The sequence below is a fragment of the Alligator sinensis genome, unplaced genomic scaffold (genome assembly GCF_000455745.1).
Source record: "Alligator sinensis unplaced genomic scaffold, ASM45574v1 scaffold360_3, whole genome shotgun sequence".
NCBI classification, from domain to species: Eukaryota; Metazoa; Chordata; order Crocodylia; family Alligatoridae; genus Alligator; species Alligator sinensis.
This window is the reverse complement of record NW_005841977.1, coordinates 2,052,049-2,078,730: the sequence shown is the minus strand read 5'-3', so window position 1 is coordinate 2,078,730 and position 26,682 is coordinate 2,052,049. Positions and strand designations below refer to the sequence as shown.

The window sequence follows — 26,682 nt, the reverse complement described above, 5'->3', positions numbered from 1 at the left end:
CCTCGCTCCTGTTAAGAAAAAATCCAGATAATTCACCCAAGCCCTTGGCCCTTTTATACAGCTCTGACTGATCAAGACCCCGCAGTCTGCCAAACAGAGCCATATTGTGAAAACAAACATCATTCAAGAGGGATATTTTGATGAAAACTTGTTCTGCTCATTATGGCTGATTGAAAGCGTTTAGACAAATACTCTTGGTGGTACTGCCAGTATGTGAAGATTATGTTTGCTAAACAAGGAGAATTGTACTAAAGGAATTGCTCTATGTGCTATCATGTCTTCCCCCAGTGTGTGTTGGATGACTTCTCCACCTTTGTGCTTTCCTGATTTTGTGCCTGAGCAGTTTTTGTCCAACTTGTTCCAATCCATTGAGCCTTTTCAAAACCCACCTCAAAAACCCCTTTTGCTGTGATAGCTACAGAAAAAAAATCTTGACCAGTGTTAGGCTGCTTGTGTGCTGAGGTAATTGCCTACTTTGCTGACAAATATTGTTTCTTTGGTGCTTATTCCCTGGTGTAGAGAGTACTTTGCTGATAAATATTGTTTCTTTTTTTCCCTTGCACTCCCCAGTCTGTATGTACTCCCCATTTGCCTCTCATCTTATACGTAGACTGTAACTGCTATTGCCAGCCACCAGCAATGGGAGTGCAGGATACAGCTGCCTTTCCACTTGTCGTTAAGGGGTCATCACATTTGTGTTCTGTGAAAAACACTAGCTTCTAAGGGCCAAGATGTTGGTTTTAATTCATAAAGTTCTCCAATTTGGCCTAGTTAATTATTCATTAATGAGTTTAGTTAATCAAAGCCTGTTTGCATTTTAAGAATGGAGGATTCAAGGAGAACAAGCAGAGCATGTGAGTGAAACTTGGAGGTCCAATACATCCTGGAGGGGCAGTTAGATCTCCCATTTTATTTCTTTTTTTTAAACAAAACAAAACCTTAGGAAACTTCTAGAGCTCATGCTATAATTTCTATTCAAAAAGGAAGTTCACATAATTGCAGGGGGGAGGCAGGTACAACTATACCCCAATTCCCCTCCTCTCATATGCGCTGAGACTGGGCCATCAAGTACAGTGCCTAGGTGTTACAAGCTTCCACATCGTACAATTCCTTTCAGACGCTGCTCAAGTCCCATCTGAAAGCTTGTTGGGTATTTTTGCACCCAGCTTCTTTTGGGAGGTTGTTCCAGTGTTGCCCTTCATATTAAATAGCTCCCGTCCCTCTTTGGTGCATATTCCCTGGTGTAGAGAGTAGTCATATTCCCTCTTGGCTTTCACTTTGCAGCAGTAAATAAGCCAAACTTTTGGTCTCTTCTCATAAAATAGGCTGTCCATTCCTCTGGTCTTCATAATTCCAACTCTGCACCTGTTCTTCCATCTCTCATGAGCAATAATTACCAAAACTGTCTCCCCAGTGCCTTCCACAATGGTAATGATCCTTCACGAACTGTACTGGAAATATCATAGGGTCGCATTTGGCTTTCTCACAGATGCATCTCATTCACGGTTCACAGCTATGATATCAAGCTAGCTCACCCACATCATCCTCTATCTCTGTAATTTCCAGCTCATGAGCATCCAGCATATCACATAAATTCTTGCTGGTGGTCTGTGAGCGCACTTTGTACTGTTTTATTTTATGTAATTTCATTCAGGCCACTCTAAGAATATCCAGGTTTTTCTGCAAAATCTTCCAGTCCTATGCTGTACTAACAATGCTCCCTACCTTTGTATCAGTGGTTCTTATTAGCTCTCACTCACCCACTCACTGGCAAGGTCATTTGTGAAAACATTACAAATATCAGCTCCAACACCAAGTTTTTGAGAAGCTCCTCTAGTTACCTCCCTTTAGCACAATCCACTCTTGTTCCTGCTTCAGCTAATTCCTCAGTCTCCTTCTGATTCTTGTACTAATCCCCACCTTCTGATTAATTAATAATTTTCCAGGTAGCACCGTATCAGATACTTTACTAAAGTCTGAATAGATGAGATCTCCCACACTTCCCTTTTTAGAAAATCAGATATCTTATCAAAGAACAATATTAAAATGGCCTGGCATGACCTCCCTTTGGTAAACCCATGTTGCATTTTTTCCACTTTCCATGTACTTACATTTAAGAGCAAGAATATGTAAAGACATGGACCTAAAGCCTTGTTTGCAACCTAGGTCAGATTAAGAGACATTTAGTTGCCCAGATCACTTCCCCCCTTTGTTCACACATGTTCTACATTTGCTATTCTCCAGATACATGACACCACCCCCAACTTGGCATATTCATTACTGGAAATGCTATTTCATGTGCCAGTGGTTTCAGGATTCTGAAATGAAAATTAACTAGTCCCTCCAACTTCAGTACCTTGACTCTTGGGTTTTGTTTGAACCTCAGTTGAGGTCATTTCCCATCTTGTCTTTGCCCCTATGTTCACCATCCTTGCACTTGATAAGAACAGAAGCATTGCATAGTAGCTCCACTTTTCTCCTTGTTCTCATATTTACATAGCTGAAGAAACTGTCTACTAGATAGTTTTTGCACCAAATACCTAACCAAACATTTACTTAAAGAGATTGCAATTCTTCCCTGCAGTCGAGTCCCTGAGCTCTTTAGTTAAGTTGGCTTTATTGAGAACCTTCAGTATAGAAATATCTTTGTTCAAATCCCCTTGAAAAGTCTTGAAAATTTTCTAATGCAGAGCTGGGCACTTTACAGATAGGCCTTCTTGCATTCCCTTTTGTGGGTATTTAGTTTAATATGTTGATTGTTCTTACTTTGTCTTGCGCCCAGGTCCATAGATGGGCATACAAACATGACTTCATAAAATAATTGTATATAAAATAAAGCCTATCTTATTATGTGAAAAGTGAAAGGAATGGACAGATTTCACTTTTGTGACTATCTTTCCTCATCAGAAGCTGTTTAAATATAGCATTTTCTTCAAGAACAAAAATAAAAATAAAAGGTGCATAAGATGAAGTGCTTCCAGTCCCCTTTCCTGTTGACCACAGAAGTTGAATCCAGCAATAATTTAAAATTGCTTCTCACTGAACAGTCTAGGTCCTCCGAGATAATGGGACAGGTTCTCAGCTAATGAGATTCTAGCTCAGTGATTCACAACCAGGGTGCTGTGAGATGTTTTCAAGGGGGTGTTACCCAATATTAGAACTGTTAGGTATACAAACATGATTCACAAGATAAATACAGAGATGTCAAATAGGAATCCATAGTGTCAAAAATATTCTGACTTTCTGAGTGTTTTGCAACAGCAGAATTGCTCTATTATTTTTCTTTAGTCAAAAAACAAGTGAGAACTAAGAGCTGGCATTTTCCAAGGGGTGTCTTGAGTCTCATGCGGGGTGTCTTGAGTCTAAAACAGTTGAGAACCACTGTTATAGCTCAAGGCAGCAATGTACACCCCTGCATGAAGTGCTGGATAGACGAAGCACACCAGAGACCTGAAGATTGAAACTTTATTTTATTTGCTCTATGAAAAGTACAGGAAAAGAACTTAAAAGAAGAAACCCACAACAACATTTCATGTGACTTACAGGACCTTTCGAATTCAAACTGACAAAAGGTCACCAAAGTTAGCCTGCCCAAGTGAAATCTTTGTTTTCAGATGCACTCTTTAAAGTTGTTCTCTATTGCCACCATAAACTCATTTAACTGTTAAACTCCCCATTCAGGGACAGGTTTGGTTGGAGAAGCTGCCACTACTAACTTGAACCATGCAAGAAAGATCTGGATATTGCCTGCTAGAGAGATGGAGTGGTCTTCAGCGATATGCTACTGTTTTTAAAACAAGTGGATAGCAGTGAATTTCCTAATTTTTGTTTTGTTTTACCTCCTAATATATGTGGTCGTTGCAAGTAAAGTGGTATCTTAAGATGGATGAATGGGAGAAGAAATAGTGTCATTTTTGGGGCGGGTTGATTATATAATGCCATGAACTACAGCAAGGAAAAGCTTCTGAGTATATAAGTATCTAAGGCCTTGTCAATGAAGGGAAGTTAGAGTGAAATAACTGTAGTGTGTTTACCCTGAAGTGCTTGGGGTCCACACACAATCTATTTTTAACTTAAATTCCTCAGTGTATTAGAGAACAGTAAGTACAACTTCTTGAAGCAAGGGAAACTACTTGAGTGTATTCACTTTTAGATTCCTGTGGATACATTCATAACCACTGTGGATTTGGCAGTCCCCCAAATACCAATCCACAGTGCATTGCTGTACACCCTGTACCTGTGTGTGCTTCACTGCTCTCAGGTCTTCTACACTGGATGTCACCTCTCTTGTTTAAAAGTCTTGGCAGGCAGCCAAGCTTGCTTTTTTATGGACACCAGGTAATAATGAGTTTTCATACCCTTGGTAGCAATGATACCCTCCCTTCACAAACTATAGACTCAATTGCTCTTTTCAATCCAGTCCCCTCTGGAAAAGACTCACCAGAATGCAGAAATGTGCATGATGCAGGAAAGTGAGGTAATATGAAAGAAGACCGAGCCAGGGATAGTGAAGAAGGGGCACTCCTAGAACTTTTTCCAGTGCCAAATCTGAGGAAAAGAGGCTTGGCGGAAGAACCTGAGAACAAGAGACCAGAACAACATTTCTGGTAAAGTTTTCACTACCACCCATTGTATGAAGAATAAGAGCACACATTTGCTAGAGATGCCTCCACTGAGCCTGAAAATGTTTGCCTGATTATTATCTATCAAGCATCCTGGATGATATAACTGGCTCACAAAAACATACAGGAGGAGCCCTGGGCCCTGTGTACACAATGGGGTCTGACCAGGAAGAAATTATCCAGACAACCAGGAACAGCATGACATAGGAGACATGAGAATTATACAGGAGGTCCCATACAGAAAACATTGTGGAGGAGAGCCCTACCAACAAGTGTTCTTTTACAATACACCTGCATTAAGGGGATTAACACTACTTTTTCTAAGCGCAAGTGATTGCCTTGCTGGGCAGAACTAGGAGCCCCCTCTACCTACTCAACATTTTATCTTCTCCCAACTGCACAAAGTGCCAATCCCACCAGAAACTACAGCTCTGAAGCTTTAATTCCCAATAGTATCATACTGCAGAACCATTGGTCACACTTTCTGCTTCCCTATCAATGTCTCTGGAAGTGGCCATAATACAAACAAGGCCCAGGAAAACAGCTGTGATAGATCACCTTTTGTTACAGATGAAGGACTCTATCCCAGCCCTCCAAACTGGGGTCAGTGTTTCAATCAGTGTAGTTATGGGACCTTGCATAGCTTGGACTACCCCCCTTGGAGAAGAAGAACTCTTCCCAGCACATCACCTACAGCGCTTTATGGCAAGTCATTTAGTGTTTGTGTATGTGCTACCCAAAATAAAATGTCCAGTGTCCTTATGACATGGTACTACTGCTGAATTACCTGGCCAGTTGTGAATTTTAAAATCATTTAGAAAGTCAATCATGTTCATTTCAGAATGAGTTTGTGTAATTTCTGCCAAATGCTACTCCACAGTGTTTTGTAGCATGCTTGGACTGACCTTTCTATCTACCTGTGTGTCTTCTACTGCTCTGGGGTCATGTTGACCAAATGTCACAATCCTGTTTGAATGCTGGCATGCAGCCAGGACCCATCCAGTTGTAGTCACACGCACCTGAAGTCACATAACTTTCTCAGCGTTACAACAGCCATGCTTGGGGATCTGCTTGGAGCCACACAGAGGTCACTGATTTCCTTGCACTCTGGAGACTGCAGATGGTTCAGTCCTACCCTAACAGTATCTAACAGAATGCCAATATGCAAGTGTATATAGAAGAAAGTGATGGAGAAGTCATGACTGGGACACTGCTCAGTGCTGCAGCATAGGGAAGATGCTCCAGCAGAGTTATTAAAAAGCCAAAAACAGAAACAGGAGCTCAAGGAGCTAGATAGGATGCTCTCCTGGAAGGCTACCACTAGGTCCCTTTATGTGGGAGTCAGTGCTGAAGGCATACAGGAGAGGGCCGAACAGCCTTGAAAACAGAGAGCTCTTGAAACTGATGAACACGTGGGGGGACATGCTGATGGTGTATACTATACACTATATAAATAAAACAGTAAAGGGTTGGGGACTTGACATAGCTTTTGTCCCAGGTGCCAATGGATGCCACCACTTTGGCTGGATGTGAACAAGAAGCTTTTATGAACCTAGTCAACTTCTAACATCCTTTCCCTGCACCAGTATAAAAACCCTTGAACACTCCTAATAGTATCATCACCAGGACCCCTTGGCTCTTCAGTTAATTGCAGTCCCGATATTTACATATTCCCCAAAACTGGACCAGCACCTACCCTGAATGACCCTTTTTCATTCCCTCCTACTCCTATGGCCACCTAACTCTCTGAAGCAGCACTCCTCCTCACTCTTTTAGTTATGTTAGTTGTGTTGCAGTGGGTTAAATTAAAAGCCCATGTTAATGTATGCATGGTTATTTAAGCATTAGAACAAGGTTTATTCCCATTGGGTTCGTATGTGAAGGGGAATAAAGTGAAAAACATCCTTATTCCTCAATACCCAACACCAGGAAGGGATCCTGGGAATGGCATTTCAGAACTGAGTGAAGACACATTTTATCACTGTTACCTTGGAGATAGGAATTATACTTGTTCTGTCTCTCATTTTCTCTCACCTCCTTCACCTGAAGCCTCCTGGAGAGGAACACTGTCTACTGTAGAGCAGCTGGTCATCTTCTAGGGCAGGGCTGTCAAACATGGCTGAGAGGCCGGATCTGGCCTGTGGGGCTCAGAATTCGGGGGTGGTTGAGCAGAGGCAGGTCCCACCACTGAAATCCAGGATGTGGAAACCTACTGGGGACAAGGTTTAGTGGTGGTGAGGGCTGCATTACCCCTACAGCCCCCTAATGCCGCTCACAACTGCCGTTGCCACAGGCCTGGATTCAGCCCACAAGGAGCGATGTGATCTGAATCTGGCTGGGAGGCAACAGAGTTTGAGACCCCTGCTCTAGGGCAAGGAAAGGAAGACCAAAGGTTAAATGTGTGGGACCTTCTGTCAGCTATATGAGTGCCAAGACGACCATGGACTAGCAGACATTTCTCTTTGCAGAGAAGCAAAGGCAGAGAGCTGATATGGGATAAAATTGCAGCTCCTTATGCAAAGGCAGAAGAATAAATTTCTCGGGCACATCCAGATGAACGCATGCATGCAGTTTGAGGCACTGCAAACTGCATGTGCTGAATGCACAACTGTGCACCGTGCTGTAAATGTACAGCAGTACCAACTTTTGATACCGGGATGTCCCAGTATTAAAAAACCAACAAAAATACCCACTGGAAAAAGCAGCGCGGTGCACATGGCAGCAGTGTGTGCTGCCAGAAACAGAGCCTGGCTGTGCAGAGCCATACTCTGGCTGCCGGCCAGGTTTCATGTGGCCAGATTGACACTGCTGCTGCCCTGGGAGGCCTGCAGGACTCCAGTTAAGACTACTGGGGCCAGCACAGGTGCTGGCCCCAGCCTCTCCTACCCCACCTGGTTCAATTTGGCGCACACTGCAGCACACGTGCAAGGGGCATGTCCTGGGGCACAAAGCAGTGGCACAACTATGTGCTGCTGCTATTTGTGCTGCAGCAAACACGTGCCCCTGCATGTGGGGATGCACCCCTTAGGTCCTTGGCACTTGAAGCCCAGAGAAACTCATTGTACACAGACTGACTGGCACCAAAATAATTTTAAATGTATTAAAACCTTGCACTGTCTCATCTTGATGTCAGAAGAGAAATGCTTTGCAAGGAGAAATGGGCATTCTGTGCATCTCAGCAAAACAGAAAGCTCCTGTCATGATCTATAATTGAATGCTCCTTTCATCATGGTTTCTGCTTGTGAGGTCGCTTGAGGTAAAAGACATTTTAAGTTAATGGCTGGCCATGCAAACTAAAAATAGCTGTGTGTGTAACTAAGGGGTATGATATGCCTACAGTAAGTATGCTTAGAATACACACACCGCTGGAAGCCAAGACCTCTGGAGTTCTGTTGCTGCTCTGGCCCTCGTAGCTCCAGCCTTGAGCAAAAATCATGCAATTCCCTGACTCCCTCTTCATTTGTAAAACTGGGTTAAGTCTTACATCACACACAGTGTGATGTAATTCCACCAGAATAATACTGTGAGGATTAAATGTTTGCAGAGCACCATCTCCTATGAGCATATGTTTACATTCAGAAATATTGATAATTTCTCTATTGATCATGTCATTTATTATCTCCAATCATTTACCTTCTGGTCTGGGGGCTTAAGCCTGGTCTTCAGGGATCAACTGTGCACATCATTAAACCATCACTCAGTGTATTACAACTGGCTGTATGTGCCATCTTTGAAACAGTGCATGAGTGAAGAGTACTGTCTAAAGAGCAAGATTAGTAGGATGTGTACAGAAGTGGTTTTTTGCCATTTAAAGTGCTTTATTGCTGTGACTTAACAGAAGTGCATGGCTTTACTGCATTTTAAAAATGGGTACAGTGCTTTAAATTAACCCTTGTTAAATGAGGTATTACATTTGAAGCACTGTATGTTACAGCACTTCAGCAACCTACAATGCTTTAAATAACTGCTGTACACTGGTCAAATTTCCAGCCAGTGGAAAGGCCCAGGAGGCTGCGAAGCACCCCTTGCCTCCTAGCCTGGAAAATGCAGGGAGGCTCAGAAGGCTCTGCTCTGCTACCCCCACTCCCCCCAATGCTGTACTTCTGTCATGTTTAAGAGCGCTATAGTGCTATAAAAAGTGCTCTAAATTACAAGGCTGTAAAACATGCATGGAGCACTTCTGTACCAGGCTGTGGTTCATAAAACATTTTTAATTGTACTTTAGCACATATCATATATCTGTATCTTCTAAATACTCAGATGAAAAAAACTTAAACATCAACAACAGAAAATTGTAAACAGCATCCTTTAATGAAGGTAAAAAAAGAGTTTACAAGAAAATTATTGGACTGATAGAATGCTGTTCCTAGCTTTCCCATAGTAACTTCATAATAAGGCACAAAGTTAATTTAGACAGTTTGACAATATCCAAAGCACAGTTTGTAACAAGTTTTCTACAGCAAGACAAAATACAGAGACTGATAAAGTAAACTTTCATTATACAAATGTCTGGTCAATTTGTACAGCACTTCAGAAGGAAACAGCAGACCTTTTACTCCATTTATGCACGTTAATAATGTTAATAAAATGCGCACACAAAATGGAATGAAACAAGAGAACATGATACCTTTTCATCTATTCTTTGTTATTTAGCCATCTAAATTCTTCTGTGATTTCTGGTAAGCATCAGATTGTCGTGTTAGTTACAACATTTCTCTTGTACAAGTAATTCACAGTAAAACCATATTCAGCCATTTGGTACAAACTATACCACATTTCAAAACTTGTTTTTAAAAATAACATCCTTTACAAAATTAGATCTACTCATATGTAACATTTAGATCCTTGAGATATTGTTTGCTTAGGTCACTTGTAGGAAAACTTGGTTTTGTTTGAATTGTTTTCTGGTACAGCATCTCAGAGATGATTTTTTTTTAAATATCTATATTCTTAAAAAACATTCAAATATTTAAAAAATCCAATGAACTAAGAAAGTTATAAGCCTCTCAAAATCACCAGGAGATGTGAAGTTTTAACTGCCTTTGACTGTTTATCAACCTGCGTTCCCCCTATAAAAGTTTATATTCTTTCTAAAGCTATGTTAACTGTTAAAAACTCAGCCTACCCAATACAAACATTACTCTCCATAAAATTCACTAACATTTTATATGCCTCCAGTTTAGAGAAATAGCAGAGCAGCCTATTCATTATCTATTCCCCATTATCTATAAAGTATCAAGTACAAAAGTACTAACGATATCATACCATTAAGTTGGTATGTATAAATATCAAATATTTGACCTGATCCCTGGTTTGATTTTTCCAGTATTTAGTAGCATCAAAATTAAAAAAAATGAGCCCCCAAACTGGTTTCCACATCAGGCTGAAGTTGTGTTTGGAACAGAGAGGATCAGACAATGAACTGTGTTAGGAACTGATGTTGCAAAGAATTACAAATATATTTAAATTTACACACTGAGAAAAGTTTTGCAAACTTGTGCACAATACATTAAGTAAGGCACATTTATAATGCCGGATTTTGCTATTTTGACTATGCCAGCACAATAAAAGCAGCAAAACTCCCTTTGTAGAACAAAGCTATATTCATATAAAAAAAGTATGTATTGGTACTGCACAATCACATTTAGCAAAGTAAATTAAGTTATATTGGTATGAAGAAACTTACTATGCTGGTTTAAAAAAATCACACCTGTAACAAACATAGCTATGCCAGCAAAACCTTGACAGTGTAAGCAAGGCATTAATCTTTGTCAGGCCTTCATAAGCTTTGGTCACTACATCATTGGCTTTTTCATGGCTGAAAGAAAAACGCACCAGAAAGTGCCCTTGAAGGAGTCTCACACTGGCTGAGCAGATTCACTGAATGACCTGACAGACATTTTGTGCTTACATTTCTACAGTCTCTTTCTAGAGTGAAATGGAGATCATTGATCCCTGCAGGCAGAATTCACAGCAGTGTTCTGCACAAGACAATGGAAGACAGGTGGAGATGCTAATAGAATTGAAGGCCTTTGGGTACCAGTCTCATTTGGAAGTACCTTTCTCCCTGCAACATTAGATTTTGCATTTCAGACTCATCATCTTCAAATGAGTCTTGATGACTTCTCTGTAAGTTATTCAGGCAGCAATGTGTCAGCGTAGAGGTACCATTGAATTTTTGGCAGTAACTGTCTATAAGCTGCTGCAGGCTGAGGAGTGCAGTAACAATGCAAGCCCAGCAACCCAGGCTGGCAGAATGGACAGTGCAGAACTATACTGAAAAATACATCAGAGATGAACAAGCCTTAAAATAACAAAACTCTCCTGTACCTAGTATGCATGAGGCACTGTGACTTGCACAGAAGCACTGAACTGTAACGATCATTATTGCAGTGACTGGAAGAAGGCACATAGCTTTGTAGACATGGAGACAGCAATTTTCTAGTTGCCTCCACAATAAAGACACTTAGCCTTTTTATTTTTCTAATAGGTGTTATTATTTATGTGCATTGTAACTCTTCTCAAATCCTTAGGAATTAACTGAGTAAAGAAATAAAGTATGCCCTCTGATCTACTGTATTTACCTGCAGACTAAATGCACTGTTCTCCCCAAATCAGTCCTACAAAATGGGGTGCACATCTTCAACAGAGAGGCTGATTTTTTTTCTTCATGGGAATAGAAGCATGGAGAGACTGCCACAAGATGGCTGCTGTGCTTCTGCCTTTGCCAGCCTCAGTGATAGAGGGGATGGCATTCACCCTTCAAGGTCAGGGCTACAGTGTTAACTCTCGCACAGCTACTGCCACTGAAGTCAGGATCCCCTGAAGCCAGGACAAAAAGTATGTTTTCCTTTGGTCTGCCTTCCTGAAACAAGCTGCGTGTCCTCTCTTGGTGGTAGGGGTTATGCAAGGAAATATGGTAAATGGGAAAGGTAGTGCAAAAGTATAAGTAATGGTAAGTCCAGAGCTGGAACTCCTTAACAGCCATCCTGGGGTTTCCTCCCTCTTTTATTCAGGTAATGGTTTAATATTTTGTTTCTTTTTAACTCCTTGACTGCCCACCAGCTTTATACCTTACCGTTAGATATGGTTGAGGGTCACAGGTAACAGTATCATACCCAAAAACAATGGTTCTCTCACTTACAGTCAGTCCTATGCTATGTCTGGAAGAAAATACCAGAACGGCCAAAGATCCATATCTTGCACTGAATTAGAGAATAATGGATATGGCTAGAGTGATTTACAATGATACTATCCAGGCAGAGTCATTAAAAAGTACAAGATCAAGGTTTACTATGCTCTCATAAATTCAGGATAAAAATTAGTCCCATGTAACATGTTGCAATGCATTTGTCATTTTTGTTAAGTAGACTGAAAATTGTTTGAATGTGAAAACATTTAAACAAGGTAAACACTTTAGTGCAAAAGCTATATTAGGAGCAGTTGAAACTGCTATAAATAGGAGCTATACAAGTAAAAAGACACTTGACAAGTTTATAACTGAGGCTGTGAATATTAATTTCCATAACGTTGTGTCATTATCCTGAGTGAATGAGTTAACTGTCTCATTATCTAAACCTCTGATTGGTGATTGCTGGATTTGATCATTCTGGCATCAGAAGGCTAGAATCACAGCTGCCGTAAATCAACCTTTCTCTGTTCAAGTCAAATGGAGTTGGGCCAATTTAGCTGAATTAACAAGCTGGCCAAGAGTCTTGGCGGTACTGCTGGGAATTAATGCCACAATCTAAAACAGAGGACATGTACTCAACTACTTACAGACTGCTCAAAGAAACTATTTTCTCCTTCCTTTTACTGTGTACCACTAATGGCTGAACAGTTATGCAGGTTTAGAACAAAGGAACTGCAAGAAGGCAAGCAATGGTATTTAAGTCACTCATTCTCCTTCTGGATACTTCATGCCTGATAGCAACTATTTATTCTAAATGGTATGATATTCATATGGCTCAGGATGATTCCTTTGCAGCACTGGAATAAATATGTCACAAAAATATTCAGAACATACACCTGCATATAGTATTCATTATGCATTGGCAGTGTGTGTGTTAAGCTAAAGCTCCTTTATAAAACAAAATTGCTTTAAAAGATCACAGCTGAGATGAATATATGAAATGCTAAAACCTAGTGTTCACCTAATACAGGGGCAGGCAAAGTCTGGCCCGTGGGCTGGATGAGGCCCATGGCAGACTCCATTTCCCAGCAGCCTCTGCCTGCATTGCTGCAGCTGGTTTCTACGGAGACCCCAGAAGTGGTGGGGCTGTGTCAATGTGGGGCCACGGTTTCCATGGAAAGGCACCCAGCTGGGCAGGGGAGCTGCTCCAGAGGCGCAGGCCTTCATAAGCTTCGTAAGCTTTTGAGATCTTGCAGCAGTGACAGCGTGGTCCGGAGCCGGGCACAGCTGCAATCCACTGTCACCACTGCAAGATCCCAGCCCCAGCTCCAGTTCTCTTCTCACTGGGTTTTGGTGTATTAATCTAAAACATGTCCATAAGTTATGGCCTTCAGGATATATTTGCATTATACAGATGTGTTCAAATGGTGGGTTTTTTCATTAGCAAGCTTATTTTGTCTTGTTTTGGCACTTCCTGTGGCCAAATAACAGGCATCTTGGCTTAGATGAGCATAAATTAGTTCTGTATGTGTTTTAAACATAATATATATTAATGCCTCAAAAATGGATTTCCTGAGAGTGTTTATGGTACTTTTGGGAAAACTATATGCAACAGTTCTGAACAAGCGTTGTGCAGGTCTGTGGAAATCGCATGCCTACCGAGAAGTGAAAGCACAACAGAGCTGCATTTCTTCAGCTCTGTTCTGATAAGTTGAAATATGATACTCTTCTAAAGAGTGTTTTAATTAAACAGCTTTAAGTTGGGTGGTTTTGTTTAAAATCAAAATTCCAATCACACTTCATGAAACTATGAAGAGTAATTCCATCACGCCTCTGTGCTGACTGATACAGGGCTCGCATGTATTTCACTGCTTACCATCCTTTTTGTCTCTTCTGGTGCTTAGCATCTGCCTGTTTCCATCTATGCTGCTGGCCTCTTCTTTCTATGACATGTGAACAGGCAGAGCCCTCTGCTGGAAAATGCTGACTACTATTACTTCCGTGTAGTTGTACCTAGGATAAAACTTACCTACTGGTTGTCTACATAGCAAATGCAGTGTGAAACATCTATGATGTGAATTTAAAAGGCAAGTGCTATTCTGCATTAATTCCCTATACAGACACTCATATTTCCTGTACAAACTCATATTCCACACTGAGAGATTTGTGCAGTTTAATTTACTTTGGGAGAGATTAACCTATGTTACACAAGGGCATTCTTGGTGCCAAATAAGAAAACCTACACAGATAGTCAATGCTGAATAGCCATTAGCGGCTTCAAATCTGGGATTTTCCCCCACGTAGACAAACCCCAAATTCTGTGGAAGAAGGAAGCAGGCTTAGTTTTTTTTAAATGCTTTGGAGAAATAATATTTTCTCTCTGATGTTCAGGCTAGACCTCTTGTTTCTTGTTGCAAGGGGAAGTCTAACACTGCCATGGAAGTTAACCTGGAGTTTCATTTAAATCATAATTGGAGGGAGCGTGTTCATGGAATCTATTGCCTGGCAACAGGGTCTGGTCAATTGTGAGTTCTTATCTAAACCGCCACAAGTCAAAGCCTTTAGAAGAGATTAATTTCAGTTGTATCTCCCTCTCACAGACTTACAGAGGATGGGATCTCTGTGAAGATCACGGATGTCTTGTATGTTTTAAATCTTCTGAAAAAGGAGCCTTTTTAGCGTACATTACTATAGAGCTTATTTTCAAATCCCCACTTTTATTTCTCGTGCTATATGGTATTTCTTTCTAATCTAATGTGTCGTGCTCTCTTGCACCAGTATTGTATATGCTAGGCAATCAAATTAATTTGAATGAATTATTCAGCATAAAAAGCTCTAAAGCTCTTATGTGAAGAAGCTCATCAAGGTATCCCTTCTTGTTATATCCAACATCCTCATCACATCACACCTTACCTAAACGTCTGTAAGATGTCCCAGAAGATAGGAAGATTCTGAGTTAACATATATGGTGTTGCCAGCTCCTGTGATTTTTATCCTAGTGTTTGGTGTTTCTCTACAAAGCCCCAACTGTGAGACTGAAGTGAATAAATGACAGTCTGTTCTTTTTCCATTTCTTAACTTCTGTGATTCGGGCTGCACACGGTGTACAAAATTGATTAGGGGACAATCCCATACTGGAAATGATAACAGATATGGAAAATATCTAATCCAATTTCTATGCTTTTCCTCTAATGTACTAGAAAACGTGACGACTAAACATAAGCACGTCAGGCTGCAATAAGCCTGCCTCTTTGCTTCCCTTCTGCAGTCCTGCTCTGCAGTACTGTGCTCTGAAAAACTTTTAATAAAGCTCAGTCTAGATTATCCAAAGGAATTCAACCTGCAAAGATCTATCGTAACAAATAAACATACAGGAAGGTGTGTAAATGAGAGAACCATTCCTCCAGTCCTTATCTAGCTGCATTACATTGACAGACACCAGTTAGCAAGGCAACTTTGGGTGAGAGGTGCTTGCAACTTAAAACCATTTCACTCTGAACCATCCCCACATCTCCCACCCCTGGGAGTCAAAGCCATTGCAAGTGATGTCATATCAGACTCCAAGCCAGACAGGTTTTTTGATCCTAGCTGCTCCTTCTTTGGCCCTAATTACATGGAAGGATGAGAGGGACACACACAAGAATCATGAATAAAATGGGTTTTGTAGGTGAGTCATGATCATGTTACAGATGCCTGCATTCAGCACTACTTAGATAATCACCCTAGCTAGCAGGGTAAACTGAAGCAGCAGAGCACTCTGTGAACTCAACTGTATATTAATAGCAACCCTGCTCTTGGAGTACTTTTACCTGCCTGAGTGTATATGCATTACATTCACACCTACATGTTTTTCCTGATCCTGCCCTGACTGTTGCCTTCCCAGCACTATGAGTCGGAAGCACAGCTCCCATTTTGTATATGTGCACCAAGTGCAAAGTCCACAGCCTGGTGCACACTGTGGAAGAGAAGATGCCTTTTCCCCTTCTTAAAGTACTCTCCCTGTTGCAGAGAACTCCTCACAGAGGGGTTGCACTGGGCCAACAACACCTGGATGCCAATCTCCTCATAATCTCTGCAGACCTCTTTGAGTGTGCGAATCCCTGCTGTGTCCAAGAACTGCACTGCACAGCAGTCAATCACTATGGTGTGGAAGTCCAAGGGTTCAGAGACAAGCTGCACTGAGATGTCATCTTGTTTGCCCTCAGAATTCATCATCTTCTCTTTCAGCATTTGCTTTTCTGCTTTTTTCTTTGCTGCCTTCACCCAAGCTGGGTTGACTCCAGTCCTCTTGTACAATGCAGATTTAAAGCATTCCTTGTTGATGTAATAAAGAGGTGCCTCAAAACGGAAAACCCTGATGCCCAGTTTAGTCTGCAAGTTCTTGTAAGAAGATAGGGATTCATATGCCTCAGACTCAGCTGCCCAGCCAAGCAGTGCTGCTTCTGGCCTTTGAGTCCGAAAAATAACACACAGCATAGAGAAGCAGACACCAACCAACAGGCCAATCTCAGTACTTACCAGTGCGGAGGCTATCATAGTAACAAACCAAATCAGTGTGTCCACCTTGCTCAAACACCACATTTTGGGCAGGTCCCTGAACTTCCGCAGGGCTCCTCTAAGGTTTACTATAGTTATGACTGCTAACACACATTTCTGAAGGGAATAGAACAGAGGGGCAATCACAAGCAGGACTAACAAGATGATCAGTGCAGTCACCACACTGGAGATCTGAGTTCTGCAGCCTGTTGACTCTTTGACAAGTGTCTTGGCAAGAGCTGCACTGGTTGTAAAGCAGTGGAAGAAAGAAGGAATAATATTGCAGAAGCCAATAGCATACATTTCTTGGTTGGCCTTAACTGTATAACCATGTTTCTTGGCAAACATCTCTGAAAGGGACACAGTGATGGCAAAGCCAATAACAGCAATAGCAACAGCATCCAGAGCCACGCTGGGAATCAAGTCCCAATCAGGTGGACGGGGTGGCAGAAATCCAGTTGGAATGTGTCCAGCAATGCTGGAGCCATAGTTCTCTTTCAGTTTCCCAAAGTGAGATGCCAGTGTAGCTGCCACAATCACCACCAGTTCAATGGGTATTGGAGCCTTGAGTTTGGATTTGAAGTATTCATTCATCTCTTTGGTTGGGACAAGAACAAGAAGGCACAAGACACTGGTCATGAGGTCACAAATATTGGTCTTGTGTATGTTTTTGAAGATATTTATCCAGGTGGTTACGAGGGAGCCAATGCCATTGCTGCGTGGAATGTCTAGGCCTAGGAGATACTTGGCTTGGGAGGTCAGGATTGTGAAGGAGGCACCTGTGACAAACCCGCTGAGCAAGGAATCGGAGAGGTACACTGAGACAAAGCCCACCTGAAAGAAGCCCATTGCAACCTGAAAGAAATCAACCACACATGAGAGATTACATCATAAATCTTAGCATGATGGAAATTAGCAGCACAGTTAAATGATGTCGCAACTGTATGGCACTTGTACACACTTGGCTCAAATCAAGTGGTTCCTGGTTGTCAGGTAGCTGAGGCAACACAGCATGCACACAAAACCAACACACAGGTTTGAAAACCGGCATAAACATCTAAGAGCTGCACAATTTTATTGAGAGGAAGGATGGTCTTGTGGCCTTGGCACTAGACTGGAGCTCAAGGCATGAGGGTTCAATTGCTGACTCAGCAATAGGTTCCCCAGGAAATCCCAGGAGAACTCAGTTGATTCCTGTATTTCATGGTTCCTCATCTGTAAAATGAGGGTAGCAGTGCCTTCTTTGCCTGTCTTGTCTACTTAAGATTCCAAGCAGTTTCAGGACCAGCCCTGTTTTTTACCGTGTGTCTGTTCAGTTCCTTGCACAAAGGGAACCTTATCTCTGTTTTGAATTCAAAAAGCGATGTTGATATGAATAACATTTTTAGCAAGTAAGGGTCTATTGGTTAGCAGGCAGTAAAAGATGCCAAGCAAAGCATGGCTAATTACCATTCTATATATAACATCTACATCAGATAAAATAATTTGGTCTATGTAATGCAACTGAATTGACAGATATTTGGCCAAAAATCTACCAGCAGTTCACAACTCCACAGCTCTTACCACCTCAGAAATGCAACCCCCATGTCATATCAAGGGGTTCATATTATGATACAAATAAAACTAGTTGATCTTATCCAGTGATAAAAGATACAACCTCAGGTTTTGTATTAAAAAAGAGGATTTTCTAGAATACCATGGAAATTCTTCCTTTTTTTCCTCCAATACAATGTGCTCAGATTTAAAAGCTTTATTGAGAAAAATGTTAAAAGTATAGCTATTACATGGCTTGGTAGAGTAGTGGTAACTACAATAATGAAAAAGCTTTTTTTTGGGTGAATGTTTTTTTCTACTAGATTGTAAAACCTGAACACAGCATCCCTACAGCCCTGTGAAATTTAAATGCAACAATACAACATAACACAAGATAATCACAGCATAAAAAAATTAGATTTTAGATTTTTTTTAAACTATTTCAATTTTACTAATTAAGGAATGAATAGGGTTTTTTTTAAATCTTTGTCATGTTCCTTTAATATAGTGTTAAAGTTCTGGCTTTGCAAGGACATATAGTCAAGTTTTAACCAGGAAACAAGAAGTTTATTTTAAACTTTCTACTGTTTTTTATGAAAATAAAGTCAGCTGATTATGGTTAAATGAATGAAAGGTGGTTTAAGCTGATACTACAAATGCTGCCCAAATATTGGTGCAAAGCAACATATGGGCACTGCTGCTATAAAAATTCTGCCACAGTCTTCCAAGATTTTCTCAGAAGGCTTCAATAAACAGTTAAACTTTGGCTAAAAGAAGAAAGATTGCTTACCCTATGGTAAGAAGTGGAGTTACTGCAACTGTGCTGGCCATTTACACACCCCACTGAGGCATGGAAGGTGTGTGTTGCTCTACCTGGTCTTGGTATGAAGCTGGAGAGGGGAAGTGCAGATGTGCTATGTGGAGACTGCTGGCTAAAGGTCTCCAAGGTCAAGAATATGAGACACATGTAAGTCCACAGTAGGATGTGCATATGGACAATCACTTGAAGGACAATTAGAAATATTTCCATAAAAAACATTTTTGCTGTCACCTCTTACCTGATAAACTCCAGCTATGAAGGTCAGGGTGGATCCTACCGCAATTGCATAGCAACTTTTATCACATAACAGCTGTTGTGATGTCTGGTTCATGGGCAAAGCTGTGATGTTTATATCAATTACCAAGTCTCTATGAAGGCTACTGTGAATATTTGATTCAAGGTCATATCCAGCTCTCTGCACCTCACGGTCTACCACCTGTCCCACCATCAGGCATAGCACACCAAAAATGCCAACTGAGATGTGACGGGAGGTTCCAAACAGGAAATAAATAATGCTGGCAAAAAATGACGTGTAAAGCCCATAAATAGGCTCCTGGCCAGCCAATAGGGAATAGGCAATGGACTGTGGCACCAGCAAGATGCCCACAATCAACCCTGACATTACATCCCCCAGGATGTATTCTTTCAGCTTGTATTTGGGGAGCCACTGCAAGACAGGGAAGAAACTGAAAATTAGGTCTTTAACTTTGGCTGGAGTACAGCTGCAAGCTTTCTTTGCTTTCTTGACTACGAGTGCTTTCACATCAATTTTCTTCTCTTGAGGCTCTAGGAACATCCCTGGGTGAAACTTGAGTTTGTTGCCATCTCCCTCTGCTGATTCAGATGTTGAAAGGATGTGGTTGAGTTCTACTACTGCTGCCATCTTGAAGTCTCCCTACAACAGAAACACGGTTTTTAAATTATCGTTCAGATTAATAATACTGATCTAATTATTTCAGACAGTTTAAAATTGGAGCCATTTCAGTCCCCCTGAACAGCAAGGATTTGCAGTCCTGGCTAAGCCAAGCATAGTGCAAGTGTGCTCTGCAAATTTTCCATACAAACCTGTTTTGAGATGCATCACTCTGACTGTACAATGCCACCTGTTATTTCAGTCCTTGGCCCGGCTGAAATAGGAACCCTGATGCTGCCCAACTATATTTTGTTTTTGAGATGTGCATGTCACAACCCAAGGGTGTGATTTTTGTTTTGTGAGTGCTTCGGCACTGCTAAATTGTTCCCGCTAAATTGCAGCTTCTTTACACGGTGGAGTTTTCTGCTGCAGAGGAAAACCCCGGTGCAAAAGAATTCCCGCCACCAGTAGCTTTCTTTGCAGGGTGCATTTCTTTGTTGCAGCACAGAAATGCATGTTGCAAGGAGTTCCCGCCATTCGTATTCAAATTTGTGCCCCACCATTGGCTAGTTCTAAATTATTCCCACGTGGCAGCTAGTGATTGGCTTTCTTGCCCTATTAAAAACTTCCACGAACACGAGGAGGAGGAGACTTCACGTCTCGTGAAGATCTCTAAGTGCTGCGGAGCCTATTGAACCCAGCGTGAATAAAAAGGGGCAAGCGGGTTTTTGCCCACCCTCTAGCCTCTCCCTGTCGCCGAGCGCAATCCTCAACGTATCCCTCTCCCTGCGCGCACAAGTTCCACGGAGCCTAGCAAACTTCGTGTGAGTCTATTCAGAGCTCTTTTCTTCGAGTACTTTCTTCGGTTGGCACGACAGGCTCGCAGTTTAGAGCCTCCAACCGGATGGGCTAGAAGAATGTTCACGGGAAGGAACTCTAGTCCGCCTCTCTTCTTTTCTATCTGTAACTGCAACTCAAGCAAGTTTTCCTGCCTGCACCGCGACCATCTTTGGTGTAAGTAAATAATCTTAAATCAACCATTACACGTCCGTGACTAATTCTAGCGTGTTGCCTGTTTTCTCCGACCCAGCGTGCCCGGGCTGCTGGCCACAGCCTGCGCCGCGCGAAAAAGGGCCCGGATCGCTCCCAGCCCACACAGTGCACAAATTGGAACCAAAAGTGTCTGAAAATACATTGTCACCTCTGGCCAATGCAAACATTTGAAGCCAGCTCTCCAAAAGGCATAATGAAGATGGGTGCTGCAGCACTGCCAGCCAGCTGTTTGTCAGCTGTTTGAGCTGCGAATGAAAAGCAGCTCTCTGTTTTATATCTCTTTGTTACCTCTTTATGCTTTCTCATCTCTTCCCAAGACAAGAGTCTTTTATTAGTAAATTTTTAAACATAATCTGTTTCCTTCCACTGTTATTAAGATAGTTTAGATACAATTTTCTACAAAAGGAGTGAGTTTCTCCACACATATACAGGATCATAGGAAAGCAGGGCTGGAAGGGACCTCACAAAGTTATCTAGTCCAGCCCCTTCTCAAAACAGGATCATCCCTGACTAAACAATCCCAGCCAAGTATCTGTCTAACCTGCTTTTGAAAGTTTCCAAGGATGGAGATTTCACAGCTTCTCTGGGTAGCCTGTTCCAATGTTTGACCACCCTCACAGTCAGAAAGTTCCTCCTAATTTCTAGCCTAAATATCTCCTGCTGCAGCTTTAAGCCATTGCTCCTGTTCCTTATGGCCACAGAGAAAAGCCCTTCTCCATCCTCTCTATAATCTCCCTTCGGGTATTTGAGGACTGTTATCAACCATCCTCTCTATAATCTCCCTTCGGGTATTTCAGGACTGTTATCAACCCCCCTGCCAGTCTCCTCTTCTCCAGACTAAATAACCCTAGCTCATTCAGCCTTTCCTCGTAAGACTCCTTTTCCATCACAGTTGAGAACCTACTGCAAGCAGAGAATAAACTGTGATATCTAGAACACTGTAACAGCCCCTTCTGTAAGAGCCTTTCTGAATTCAGTGACTGTTTCTGATCTATTACACAGAAACACAAACACTAGATTTTCCTTGATGAACAACTGCTACGATTCTGCTTATTAAATTGATTCGCAAGGGCTACATTTCTGGTGTAACATCTCTGATTTGTGGTTTTTTTTCCAGTGCAATTATGGTCCCAGCCAGGTACACTTAAGTTTTACTTGTTACCCAAGAAGCTGTAATCTTTTTATTTCTTCTTACATGGTTTTATTTTGGCCAGTGACATAACACAGAGACAATAAACAGCTTTCACATTTTTTGTTTGTTTTTTGAGAATCAGGTTGGATTTCAGTAACTTATACCTGGCCAGAAAAACATAAGCAAGTCCAGACATCTTACGTTACAGTTCACCCCAGGGGTGGGCAAGGGATATGGTCCACCAAGGGATTTTGTCAGGCCTGTGGCAGGTCCCTCGGTCCTGCCCAGCCCAGGCACAGGGGCCAGCCTGAGTTGTGGCAGCTGTGGCCAGAGCGAGCAGCAGGGCTCGGGCAGCACAGTGGCGGGACTCTGCTTCCTGGCAGTCCCAGCAGTCTGCCCCACACACCCCGCTGGGGGTGGGACCCGTACAGACAGGGCGCTCAGCTGGGAAGCTGGGATGGGGTTGCAGGCCGGTGGAGAGCAAGACATGTGGGCGGGGCGGGCCAGGGTGACCCCATGATCTTGGGGCGGTGACAGCGTGGGGCCAGGGCCAGGGTTCGGGGCAGAGCCACAATCTGTCGCCCTCATGTCTTTGCGATGGGCACTAGTTCCACAGGCAGGGGCATGCAGGGAGCGGACCACGGTTCTGCCCTGGCTCTGGCCCTGTGCTGTTCTTGCCCCAAGATTTTGAACCCGGCCCCGCCTGCCCGCCCTGCTCCCAGACGCAGTTTCCAACCCACCCATGGACCCTTACTGTCCATCTAACTGTGAGCCCTGCCCGGATGGCTTCCAGGTGGTCCCCATGGAGACCCCAGGATCGTAGAGCAGTGATAGCATGGGGCTGGGGCAAAGCTCTGGTTCTGTGGGCAGCGATGTGCAGGCAGTGAATTGCAGCTCTGCCCTGGCCCCATGCTGTCACTTTTCCCACGATCCCGGGGCCTCCACGGAGACTGAAGAGGAGCTGCATGGGCAGGACACGTGGCTGGCTGGAGTGGATGGGCCCATGGGTGAGTGGGGAGCTGCGCTGGAGGGCCAGGATCTTTGCTCAGTGACAGAGTGGTGCTGGGGCCAGGGCAGAGCCACAATCTGCTCCCTGCACACCCCCAACCACAGAACCAGTGCCTGTTGCAGGGGCATTCAGGCAGTTCATGGCTCTGTTCCAGGTCCTGGTCCCACGCTGTCACGGCCTCACAACCCCGTCCCAGCATCCTACCCTCACCTGCCCATCCTGCTCCCAAACACCACTCCCCGCCCACCCACCTGCCCACAGTCCCATCCCACATAGGTAGTTTTGCTGAGCTGTCAAGGGCTGGGTCAGCACCCTTCCCCACACAACAGCCATCAAAACTCCCCATGTGGCCTGCGGGCCCAAACAATTGCCCACCCCTGCCTTAGGAAGTGTTCCAGCTGAAGGCTGAATACAGACAATACAAGGTGAGCAAGGTGACAGTAATAAAGCACATAATAAGAACTAACTTCCTGAACTTTTGAAAAGCAAAAACCTTCTCAAACAAGAAAAACCAGAACCACCTGTAGGGATGGCAATAACATTTGGTGATTACATAGCACTTTTTGTCTTCAGAGTTTGTTTGTTTTCTCTTTAAAACAGATATGATCAAATTCTCAGATCTCTAGCAAGGATAGAATATATATTATCTGTCTTGTTTTACATATGTTGAAACCAACCAGAGATTTATTTCCCCAATGCAATAATGTAGTCAAACTCAGAGCAGATTGTAAAAAAAAAGCTAGAGGCCAGACCTCTACTTTTAACACTAGGTAACACCTCTTAACTGATTCACTTGTATTAAAAACAAAATACTTAGCATTTACATAGCAATTTACACTTTCCATGTACAATACAAATATTAGCCAATTAACATGGAACTAAGTCTATGCAATGTCTGTTGCTGAATTAATTTGTAAAAGCACATGGGAGCAGGGGTGGCTGAGAATGCACTGCAGGATTCCTCCTGGGAATACCTTCATCTAATTAACATTTTGCAAATAGCTATAAAGTGGTCATGGGAACGCTGCTTTAGTAAGGATCTCTTTAAAAAAACCACCAGGTGTGTGTGATGAGGGAGTTAGACTTTGGTGCTAGGAGCACAGATTTCTCCTACAATATGTAACAAGATCTTTGGAGTTGTGCAGTAGAAGAAATGACTTCAGCTTTCAACTGAATTCTAGTCTACCAGAACACAGTCTGCACCTCTGCATTCTGCCTTTGAAGGCTACTGAGTACAGGGACCGAAGTGCATCCTGCCAGCTGTTAGATGATGGCCCATGGTCACCCTGGCAGCTAACCATCTGCCAGTACAAACCAACAATTCAGACTAAATGTCTCCAGTACCCTCTGGCAGGACCTCAGCTAATAATTTTGACAATTAAAAGAAAAAAGAAAATGCTTTCTTAAATTACCCAACACTGAACATATATCGGGGGCATCCCCATACCTCCAGAAGCAGAAACTATTTAATCTTTAAACCAGCTCTCTATTTCCCAATAGCAAGATTGCATTAGACTGCAGTGTTCTTCATTGAAACCTCTAGTTTGCACTAACTTCCATTGGACTGTGATAGAAACACAGGACGGAGAAAGACCTCCTGGGCCACTGTCCAGTCTCTTGTGTTTGTAGACACCATTTACCAAAGAAATCCCCAGACTGCCACTTCAAACCTGCACATATAATTAACTACAAAGCACAATATTTGAAATGCCAAACACCACCCTGTATCTTGCACTAAGTAAAACCAAGAGAAACAAGGGCATTCCAACGCCTTACCACTGCAATGACAAGGAAGTAGTTGGTTAATATATGCTCAAAAGATCCCAGAACAGCCCCTGCTCGTGAATAAGGTAAAACCATCACAGTCCTTGTCTAGTGAGAAATTCCTTCCTCATCTCAAATTGGCAAGTGGTATGACCCTGAGCAAAAGAGCAAGACCCTCTAGCCAGGAAGTTCTGCGTTATGCAAGTATGAGCAGGTGCATCAGCACACTCCAGTCAAAACCCGAAGCCTTATGCTACCAACCTTAAGATACCTGCTCCACAGCAAAAGCTTAAGCAACATTTATCACTCTAATGGTAATACTGAACTGGGTTGCTTTAGATTGCTCTAGATTAAGGACTAGATCAAATAACAGACTCGGGCACCGGGTTCCTGGAGTGGAGTCCAGAACCATGTCAGATGTTTAAGATCTATATACAATGGATGGGCAGAATGAGGGACAGTCAGCCAGCAGAAAGAGCAGAGAGCTACCCAAAGCCAGCACACAGCTTGTGGCTGCCTACAGCATACTAACAGGAAACTGAGCACAGGGGTGTGTCTGAAATTTTGCCTCTCCCTGGGGATTATAAACCTCACTCAGGCTGCAGAGGTGCTTCCATTTTCTTGAAAATCAACAAGAACCATTTCCTGAAGGTAGAAGAATACAATGTCCTTCCTTTCCAAGACCTGGGCAAGGTTCATGCTTCCCTTAAAACAACGCTAGAGAACGGGAGTGACTCATTTATGCAATAGTCTAATGCGGTGGTGCTCACCCTTTCTATCATGTGGGCTGGATGTGGAGCACAGGGCATAGATTGACCTGTGAACCAACTCCACACACCAGGTCTAGGGCCATGCATCAGGTCCAACAGTGTGTGCTAGGTCCAGCCATGGTTCAGCCTGATATACCAGGTCTGGTGCTGCAAATAGACCACACGGGTCCAGGAGGGCTGTACACTGGGTCAGACCCCAAGTGCTGGGTGCAGCCATGGAACAGCCCCATGTGCCATGCTGATCTGGCATGTAGGGCTATGTCATCCTGCCCATGGGGTTTCCCAGAGCCATGGCAATTAACCATGCCCTGGCTCTCCTGCTGCCAAATTTCCAGACCCTGTGGGGATTCAACATACAGGTTCCACTTTCCAGGAGAGTGTCTTAATCACCAGGGTATAAGCTAGCCTGGGTGGGGCCACCCTTCCTCTTGAAACTGAGCCACGATGAAGAAAAGAATTCAAGGCTCACATGTCAGAGAGAGAGAGAGCAGGAGAAGGTGTATGACTGTACCTAGGAGCCAGGATGTTCAATAAGGACATAAAAGACCTGGGTTGCAGGCTCTGCTCCCAGGACTGTTTTTGTATTTTAGCCAATGGCTGTTCAACACTATTACACTGAACTGCAGCAGGACCCTAACTACCAAGTCCTTTTTAGAGCTGATCCCAATAATTTAGCACGCTAGGAGTGTTCTCTACCTAAACATCGTTTATATCCAATGGACTAGCCACTGGCTAACTAACCCAGGGGCCCAATCAAAACTAATTTCAGGGCTAAATTTTCAAATTAGCAATTTTTTTAAATATAAAAATTCCAGGCCAAAGGACAAGTACATATCTAAAAAAGGATGGCAATACAGGAAGACCTCAGCCCAACTCAACTGAATCCTTACAAGCAGAGAGAAAAATCTTGAAAAAATGCTGCCTCTATTTAACGGAAAAGGGGGGATTCTTGGGTGTGTGAGGTGGGAGTACAAGGAATAACAGAAAAAAGGGAATTAATTCTTTGAAAAAGGACTGACTGTGACTGTATTTTCACACCCCTGACTGTGCCATCTCAAACACATTAAAAAGTAGAAAGTGCAACGTGCTCAGCTTGCAGCTCAGTCCAACGTGAACTATGCCATGCAGTCTCAAAAAACTAAACCAGAAAAGAACTTGCATCAAAAGCTTGTATATGTGCTCCAGTGCTAGAAAGCCTTAGAAATGTAAAAGGCAAGTTCAACAAACCACTATGGTTACTACTGAATATGAAAAATTATATTGTATCTACCACTTTATGGTTTATACAGAACCATGTAACAGAGCATCCCTTGCATCAACTGGCTAAGCCCCTGCTACTGAACAACACATCTCACTGAAAAAAGATATTACATGGAACTGACTGTTGCACATGGTATCAACTTGGCAGGCCTGCCAAGCTTAGCAAATGGATGTAAATTACATCCACCACCACTGATT

At 42.7% G+C, this 26,682-nt stretch overlaps 1 protein-coding gene across 4 annotated transcripts in view; it reads right to left on the bottom strand.

Annotated features, from left to right (window-relative positions):
- Positions 1-8,924: 8,924 nt before the first annotated feature.
- The window catches only part of LOC102371551 (sulfate transporter), a 48,617-nt gene continuing 30,859 nt past the window's right edge, over positions 8,925-26,682 (bottom strand). For 3 of the 4 annotated variants that reach the window (XM_025200849.1, XM_025200852.1, XM_025200851.1), the window contains exons 2-4: positions 18,882-19,538; positions 18,614-18,763; positions 8,925-17,145 (exon numbers count right to left, since the gene is read on the bottom strand). In XM_025200849.1, the coding sequence (XP_025056634.1) occupies positions 15,640-17,145; positions 18,614-18,763; positions 18,882-19,526 (2,301 nt within the window). In that variant the 5' untranslated portion in view covers positions 19,527-19,538 and the 3' untranslated portion in view covers positions 8,925-15,639. The remainder of the gene's footprint in view (positions 17,146-18,613; positions 18,764-18,881; positions 19,539-26,682) is intronic. The other variant, XM_006021069.3, reaches the window with a different exon arrangement.